The sequence below is a fragment of the Miscanthus floridulus genome, chromosome 4 (assembly GCF_019320115.1).
Source record: "Miscanthus floridulus cultivar M001 chromosome 4, ASM1932011v1, whole genome shotgun sequence".
Taxonomy (NCBI): Eukaryota; Viridiplantae; Streptophyta; class Magnoliopsida; order Poales; family Poaceae; genus Miscanthus; species Miscanthus floridulus.
The window spans coordinates 75,415,896-75,424,989 of NC_089583.1; the positions used below are offsets into that span (position 1 = coordinate 75,415,896).

At 43.0% G+C, this 9,094-nt stretch overlaps 1 protein-coding gene across 4 annotated transcripts; it reads left to right on the forward strand.

The window, feature by feature from the left end:
* Nucleotides 1–3,055: 3,055 nt before the first annotated feature.
* On the forward strand, nucleotides 3,056–9,094 carry LOC136549825 (U-box domain-containing protein 35-like). 4 transcript variants are annotated; one of them, XM_066541242.1, is made up of 13 exons: nucleotides 3,056–3,373; nucleotides 3,551–3,707; nucleotides 3,949–4,190; nucleotides 4,278–4,396; nucleotides 4,673–4,794; nucleotides 4,872–5,065; nucleotides 5,369–5,613; nucleotides 5,873–5,986; nucleotides 6,266–6,379; nucleotides 6,662–6,796; nucleotides 6,883–7,311; nucleotides 7,572–8,327; nucleotides 8,485–9,094. In XM_066541242.1, the coding sequence occupies exons 2-13, from the start codon at nucleotides 3,664–3,666 to the stop codon at nucleotides 8,683–8,685; spliced, it is 2,715 nt and encodes a 904-aa protein (XP_066397339.1). In that variant the 5' UTR covers nucleotides 3,056–3,373; nucleotides 3,551–3,663; the 3' UTR covers nucleotides 8,686–9,094. The 4 variants fall into 4 exon arrangements, with proteins under 4 accessions (XP_066397339.1, XP_066397340.1, XP_066397341.1 ...); XM_066541243.1 differs by having other exon boundaries at nucleotides 6,695–6,796; XM_066541244.1 differs by lacking the exon at nucleotides 3,551–3,707.

A 9,094-nucleotide genomic window follows, 5' to 3' on the forward strand; every position in this document is an offset into this window, starting at 1 on the left:
GTGAGGCAGTAGTGCGCAGACATGATGGCGAGGTGATAGCACCGACAGTGGCTTCGTCGTGGCGCGGGCGAGGCAAGCGGCAGCTGGGCCATAGCCAGGCCAGAGGCAGCCACGGCTGGCCACGCATGGCAGCACGCGCATGCACGACTGGCATGGTGACGTCGAGCGCCTGGGCGTGGTGACCATGCCCACGTGGCCAACCAGCCCGAGACCAAGTTGTGCACGAATTTTAAAGCGTCCATAACAACTAAACGGTTGCTTCAGAAGCCAAACCATCTTCACTATACTCAAGATGGCATATGAGACTACCAAATTAAGCTATAACACTACACAACCCCTTAACCCAATCTCTCAAAATAATTTGCTAAACATAGCAATGTCTAGTTGGCAAACTTGGAAAATTTCTAAGTTTTTGAGCTGAACTTGATTTCAATTTGCAATTTCTAGGCTAGTATAAATATTAGCTAGTAATATCATTTTTCAACAACAAGTATTTCACTGTCATCTACAAAGTTTGTACTTCAAACTTTATTTAAGTATCACACACATGTTCAATAGTATTTTTGTCCAATAAAATTAGTTTTCAACCCTACTTGATATACATGAGCTATTGAATCAACATTCATTTAGCATTTTTATTGATCATTTTAAGTTACGATCACATGCATTAACACATAAACATGATGCTCATGACATGTTTTAGAAAATGATTTAGGGTGTAACATCGAGGGTGTTACAAAGACTAGACGCGCTGTCCAGAGGACCGGACGCTCCGATCCGCATTAGAACACACGTGCGCGTACCAAGGCCGCACCTTGATCAGACACACTGCTCCCCGTGAACACTCAGCATCAGGTCATTTCCAATAAGCATCCAGAGATAATTTTTCACAATCGGATGCGTCAGATCATTGATGACTAGACACACCCCTATGTCCGATCGCCTCTGGCTAGCGTACTCGCATACATCAGCGTACGTCACTTGTGACCAGACACAAGCCCTACGCGTCTGGTCACAATCACTGTGTAGTGTCCAGTCGTTAGCTAGATAGAGACCGAGCGTGCCAAGTCTGCTATAATTGATTGGACTCACCAAGCCAGCGTCCGATCAGTTCGTGGCTTGAGTCCGGTCACTAAAAACAGTGTCTCCTCAACTCCAAACTTCACCAAACTTTACCACCCTTGTCTAAATGTGCTAACCACCAAGTGTATTACCTTATGCACGTGTGTTAGCATGTTTTCACAGACATTTTCAAGGGTGTTAGCTTTCCCTAGATCTAAACGCATATGCAATGAGTTAGAACATCTAGTGGCACTTTGATAACTGCATTTCGATACAAGTTTCACCCCTCTTAATAGTACGGCTATCTATCCTAAATGTGATCATACCCACTAGGTGTCTTGATCACCAAAATAAAATGGCCCTATGGATTTCATCTTTGCTTTGAGCCCATTTTGTTTTTCTCTTTCTTCTTTTCCAAGCCCAAGCACTTGATCATCTCCATGGACTTCACCATCATCCTCATCATGATCATCTCCATTTGCTCCATCACTTGGAATATGTTTCCCTATTGTCATGATCACTAGAGCAAGTAGGTTAGCACATAGGATTTCATCAATTCACCAAAACCCAGTGGTCCCATTTAAATCAATCGGAACTGCTATCGCCCGAACCTCCGATCCGAGCGCTAGCGTCCAGACGCTCGCGCTAGCTGTGCCCACCCGTGCACCTGCATGTATGCATGTGCCTAGGGACCGCTTCATGTGGGGCCCATGCCGCTTTGTTTCCCATGCATGTGTGCCCGCTCTCGTTTCCTGCGTCTCTCGCTCGCGCCCCTCTGCTCCCACACGCATGCACGCAGGCCCGATAGCTTCAAGTTGGCGGTTGTGGCAGGTAGGTCCAACTACAACATTTAAATACTAGATATATTTTTACAACATCCAAATGAAACCTTTGCAATATACGTCTAAACAGATGAAACATTTGGGATATAAAGTTGAAACACCATTGTAATATGTGCAACATCCCGATCTACTTTTGAAACATCTAGATGCAATACTTACAACATACAAAAGAAGACAAACACTTGAGACATGCATCTGAAACACTTGCAACATACGTGTACAAAAAACAGATGAAACATTGGGGATAGACGCTTGAAACATACGTGTACAATCATTACAACATACGCAACATCCTGATCTACTTTTGCAACATCCGCGTGAAACAATTAAAACATACATCTAAAGCAACTGAAACACTTGAAACATAGGTTTGCAACATGTCTAAAAAACGTCCAGAAATAGTTGAAACATAGCATTTCCGCGCGGCCATGACTTACCTGGTGGTGAACTGCAGCACTACGTCCATGTTGCCTAAAACGAGGGATGCGAAGAGATCCCGTCTGATTCTAGTGTTGGCGCCGATGGGAAGTTGAAGTGCTTCCTGAGGGCAGGGAGAGGTCTGGCACGCAGATGGAGGCCTCGAGGAACTCTACGAGGACGCGCTCATCGTCGACGGTGGAGTGCACACCGCACACACCGCAGATCGGGGTGGGTGCCGTGCAGATCGGGGCGGATGCGGGGCCGCCGAGGAACCAGGAGGTCGTCGTCATGCCTGAGATGAGAGGGTGGGTGGGAGGGGCAAGGGATGGTCATGCTTTGCTCAGTCTGCTGGGTTGGTGGTGCCTTGCTCATTGCCACCTTTGCTGTGCTGGACTGATATGGGATCTGTGGTTGCCCAGGGGTCATTTGGGCTGGCGTCGTGGCCCACGAACGGGAGCGTCTGGGCGGATGGACGTCCTGTTCTAAGTATTTCCAATATTCAATTGCATACCTATTATATTTATTATTTTTTATATTTAGTGTATATACCTATATGTGTATAAAAAAATCAACTTTTTTTAGAAAATAAGAAAAAATCAAAATAAAAGCCGATATACACTGGTATTCAAAATTCAGCCCAAAAACACATTCTGCTTGCGTTGAGCATGCCTCCTAATAAACGCCCCACGGCCCACTAGCCCAATCTTAGCGCCCCCAGGGTCCATCGGCGTTATCGCATTCGCTCAGCTTCTCTTCTATTTTCCCGTTCCCATTTTCCAAACCCTCGGCGGCGGCCGGCCGGCGCAGTGCCTTGGGCGGCCGCAGCCCGCAGGTCTTCGTTTGCCAGGCGGCCGAGCGGGGTCCTGCTGGGCTGTAGGGTGGCGGGCTGAGGCAGGCAGCGCCGCAGCGGCCGCGGGTCTGCTGCCAGCCGGCAGTGGCTGAGCGAGCCAGTGCGCTGGGAGGTCGGTCGGTGGCTGGCTGCTGGGGCCCTGGGCGCGGCTGTAGGCGAGGGTCCAACGTAGGAGGCCAGCAACTGTGAATTGTATTTTGTAAGCTAATTTGGTTAATTGGCTTTCCATTTCAATATATCATTGATTGCAATTGGTGATTTTTTTTTGTGAAACTGTGACAGAATTGCTAAGGCAATGAGCATTACTTAAGCATATCTTATTGATTTTAAATCACTGAATTAATTTTAAAGTCCATGACGGTCCTTAAAATTTTAGGTCGTGTCATACTTTTCACTATACTCTGGAAATGCATTTGGGATCCCAATGTATTTTTATGTCCCTAATCTTTGTTCGGTACTGCTTCAAAGAAGAGACAATCACAAGCTAAAATGGAAGAGTTACTCCATGTCTCTCCATCTACTGATGCTAATTGGTACTTCTACATGTTATAAACAATTTTAAGTTATGCTCAATTCTATGAAATTATGTTCAAATATGTGTTATATCTGGTAATACATTTATAATATTATACAATTACTACTATGTGGTATTATACACACCAAATATTAGGCTTTCAATTGTAAAAAAAAAACAGGCCCTTACATTTTGAATACCCAACCTCGAATCCTGGACCCGCCTGTTGATAGTACGGGATACGTCATTCCTCACTGCAGGTTTATTGTACAAGGGGATACATGCAACAAAAGTTGTGAACCCATGGCTATCCAAGAAGAACCCGTGGTCACTGAATCATCACCGTCTAGTGATCCACCTATCACTATTGGGTTGGCCGTGAGCAGCTCCAAGTCCAGCAAGTATGCAGTGAGATGGGCTATGGAAAACTTTGGTACCAGAGAGAGGACAAGGTTCATGCTCATCCATGTCCGGCAAAAGGTTACACTTGTCCCAACCCCGAGTAAGTAGGCATTCTTCAATTCAAATGTGTACATTCTCTTGCAGCTGCAAATCTAGTTGGCAAACAAATTTTCTTGGTTCTTTGTAGTGGGCAACTATGTTCCTGTTGATCAAGTGAGGGATGACATTGCCAGTGCATATGAAAAGGAAGTCGAATGTGAGGCCCAAAATATGCTCCTTATGTACAGGAACATGTGTGACAGGAAGGTTTGAGGCTCCTTTTCAAGACAGATTTTCTTCTTCTTTTGGAATTTTCACATTCTCAAGTGCACACTCAAACCAAATAAAGATAATGAGATAACTTGAATAACAAGAATGGGCAAGAATAATTAGGCACACCTTATGAATTAACTAATGCCAATCAGTAATAGTACTTTCAAGCATATTGGATAAATTTGTGAAAACTGCAAGCGGCATTAGCAAGCAATAATACTGTGAATTTTTGAACGACCTGCTTTACATTTGTGATACCTTGGTGTTCAGGTTGAAGCTGAAGTATTGGTTGTCAAGGGTGATGATGTGGCAGAAACTATTTCAGGTGTTGTCTTAGCATGCCAAATCCACAAGCTTTTTGTTGGTGTCTCTTCTCAGGGCAACTTTATGAGGTACTCAAAACTTGTTCCATAATAATTAATTATGAACTGCATACATGAAAAGGTGCTAATTTGGTGAAATGGCTTAGGAAGTCCAAGGGCACTAGGACGTCCTCTCAAATATGCAAGTGTGTTCCAAGCTTTTGTATGGTGTATGCTATTTCAAAAGGTGGGTTGTCCATGGTTTATTCTCCCGGATCAGAAAGTGACAACAGTTCTAAGATACTCCAGGTCAACGAGAGTTCTAACAGTGAGCTTTCTTCAGATAAGTCATCAGTATCAGGTAAAGTCTCTGGAATTTCTATTGCGTTGTCAGGATAGAATAATAAATGATTCCAACTTGATTTATTTGTTATATTTAACAACCAGAGTAGTTGTGTGGAGCCTCCTTGTAATTGTAGCTGATATAGTCATATAGAGAGCTTGTTTGCTATGTTTGTACTCGTGAAGTTTGGGGCTCCTAGTTTCCTTTTTGTGATCTAAATGATGTATTGTTGGCTCTTTGGGTTTCAATGGCAAAGAAATGGGTGTCATTTGGTTCAGGCACAAACCAGTCGGAGAAATTTATCCTTTTCATCTCATGCAGATATTACACCTTCCACAATTTCCAGATCCAACACGCTCGGTGGGAATCTGGACAGTCCCCCCTCTGCACATCATAATTGGTCACACTCTTTACAAGAACATCTCTCTGGAAGCACTTTAACATCTACTGTTGATAAAGATCAAAGTATCAGTGCTTGCACTTATGGATCTAGTAACTCGCGGATCTCAGAAAGAAGTCCAACCATGAGCAGGGCACTGCAGGAATTGATGCTCTCAGAGGACGAGGTTAGTCATGCATTTTCTTCAAATTTCATCTTACTGCATTATGGTGTTGAATCATTATACGAGAGAATCCATGCCAGACCTCTATATCTGTGTCTCCAATTAGTTGTCTGTACTAAAGCAGCTCTGCAATCACTTATTACAATCTGTATAGTATTTATCCTTCTGGTTTCCTGAACTAATCTCTTTAATTTTCTGTAATTTGAAAAATATAGCATTTAAATTACATTACTAATCTAAGCTATTAATACTTCTTATCTAGGCAAGCACTCCTTGTGCCAGTGGTCAAATTTCTGCATCTACTAATTTGCCTGTCTCTGACAAAGCTCTAACTGTAAAGAGTGCGCTGCAGGGATTGCTGCTTTCAGAGGACAAGGTTAGTTAATTTTGCAGTGTGCCTTTTTGTTGTCAACTGATATATGAGGCTGAATATTTTTACATGAGAATCAGTTTCAGATCTCTATATCTCCAGCAGTTAGTTGTCTGTACTAAAGCCGCTGTGCAATCACATTTGTGCCAACATTTGCACAGTATTTACCTTTTCTAATAGTCTTTTGTCTTCTCAGATGTTTGCAATTTTCTTTACTTCAACAGATTTAACACTTGGATGACTTCACTTATCTCATATTCTCATCTATTCAAATTTCTTAATTAGGCAAGCACTCCTTGTGCTAGTGGTCAAATATCTGGATCTAGTAACTTGCCCATCACAAACAAAGCTCCAACTGTAAGCAATGCACTGCAGGAATTGATGCTTTCAGAAGACAAGGTTTGGTCATGTAGTTTTTTTCACAATCATTTATGCATCACAGTACATTTTGTACCTTTATATCTCCTGCAATTACTTATCTGAACTAAAGTAGCTAGGAAATCACATATGAACATCTTCATAGAGTAGTTAACCTTTTTTGGCTCATGAAATTGACTTCGATAGCTTTTGTAGTTCGTAAAGAAAATAACTCTTTGTTTAATCTTAAAACTTCTTGAATAGGCAAGTTAGAGCATGTTTTGCCAATTTCTGAACTCCCATAATTCTTATTTCCCAACACAGGATAATGTCAATTTTTGTTTTTTTGACTGCAAGGATAATGTCAATTTTGAGCTTGAAAAACTCAGGATTAAACTAGGACATATGAAAGGTGTGTGCAAGCTCGTTCAGGATGAGTCTACCAGTGCTTCTCAGCAAGTAAGTTTAGAGGTAGTGTTTCTTAATACAAGCAGCTAATTACTTTCCAAATTCACATAATCTTACACGTCTTCAACGTATGTTAGATGATTGACCTAGTTGAAAGACGTGCTCAAGAGGAAGCTCGGCTGGTGGAGGTCCACTACAGGATCAACACTACCATTGAGGCAGCACGGAAAGAGAGGGAGCAGCGGTACGCTGTAGAGGCGCAATCCAGGCTTGTGAGGGACCTTGCAAAAGAAGAAGCTTTGAAAAAGCAGAATTTGCAGCTTAGGGCATCAAGGGAGGCTGATAATATGCAAAAGCTGGAGAAACTTCTTGAATTGGGAAGCAAATCGTACATAATATTTACATGGGAGGAGATGGAATCTGCTACATCATCGTTTTCAGAGGCACTAAAGATTGGATCGGGAGGTAATGGGACAGTGTACAAGGGCAAAATCCACCAGAAGACTGTGGCCATAAAAGTACTCAAATCTGATGACAGCTGCATTACTAAACATTTCGAACAGGAGGTATATCCCGCACCATTGCAAAGTTAACAATTAAGTACGAAGATCATAATGGTACCAGTAATTAAATATTTACATATCTATATTAACTTTACAAACGAAGCTAAGATCTGCGATGCTAGGATCCCAGCATGCAAGATCGCTGCTGTATTGAAATCTGGAATAAAGTCCATGCATATACAGAAATAGATGCCTTATTTGTCATCCCATGTTAGTTCATGTTATCTCCATTAAATTTTTATGGGATGTGCTCTCTTGTGCAGCTTGAGATTTTGGGCAAGACCCGGCATCGCCATTTGTTGCTGCTGCTAGGTGCCTGTCTGGACAGAGCTTGCTTGGTGTACGAGTACATGGAGAATGGCAGCCTTGAGGATCGGCTGCAGTGCAAAGGAGGCACAGCCCCACTCCCATGGTACCACCGTTTCCGTATTGCATGGGAAATAGCATTGGCACTTATCTACCTACACAGTTCAAAACCAAAGCCAATTATCCACCGTGACCTCAAGCCTGCAAATATACTCCTTGACAGCAATTTCACTAGCAAAATTGGCGATGCAGGCCTTGCAACATTGCTTCCGTTAAGGGACGCTTCGTCAACACATACAATTCGAAAAGCAACAGATCTAGTTGGTACACTGTTTTACATGGATCCAGAGTATCAGAGGACAGGTCAAGTCTCAGCAAAATCTGATATATACGCTTTGGGCATGGTGTTCTTGCAGCTTCTGACTGCAAATTCACCAATGGGGCTAGCAGACAATGTTGAGCAAGCAGTGGAAGAGGATCGCCTTATTGACATCCTGGACCAGGGTGCAGGAAAGTGGCCTGTGCGAGAAGCGCATGAGCTAACTCAGCTTAGCCTAAGTTGTTTGGAAATGCGAAGCAAGGATCGACCTGACCTGAAGTCTAAGGTTCTTGTAGTTTTAGAGCGGCTGAACAATATTGCCAGCACTGCCTGTGACTTAGTGCAGGCAGTCCCAACTGCACCACCAAGCCATTTTATCTGCCCTATACTCAAGGTATTTCTACCATTTCTATCATACCTAATTTGCAGTCATTCAGTCAAACAAGCCCTAAGACTTACAAGTAGTCCAAGTTACTCACGGCTTTGATGTCTCCATTATTTTACTTGAAGGGTGTGAAGTAATACTTGTGTATGTTTTTTTTGTTCCGCAGAGGGTAATGCAGAATCCATGCATTGCATCTGATGGGTACTCATATGAGCGGGTTGCGATTGAGATGTGGCTTCATGAGAATGATGTGTCACCATTGACGAAGACACGACTTCCTGACAAAAACTTGGTGCCCAATCATGCTCTGCTATGCCTGATCAATTGTTGGAAGGGAGAAGCAGGAGCTACTGGGCTCATTCACTGAGCTTTACTACCCAAGGAATAGCATTAGATAGAAGCTAATTCTGTGCAGGTTTGTTTTGATAACCTCCATATACAGTAGATACCCTGGTCAAGTGAGTTCTCTGTAAGTAGCAGTTTTGCAGCATCTCTTAGATAGTACAATGTGATAGATCCTGAAGGTTACTTCTTGTTTAGCCCCAATTATAGTTCTGAATCTGTCGAGTATGACAGTGACACGGACCCTTTGCAGGATTTGATTAGGGAAACCATAGTAATTCGGGCATTTCCTCTCGGCGCTGTTTCATGTTTGCTTTTGTAATGGTTGAGACTAGAGATCTGCTCCCCGATTTGTACGGCTCTGTGATAATGCCTAGTTGGCTGATGCACCCATTTTTGTTCTCAATTAATGTTGCAAATACTTATTTCCCCGG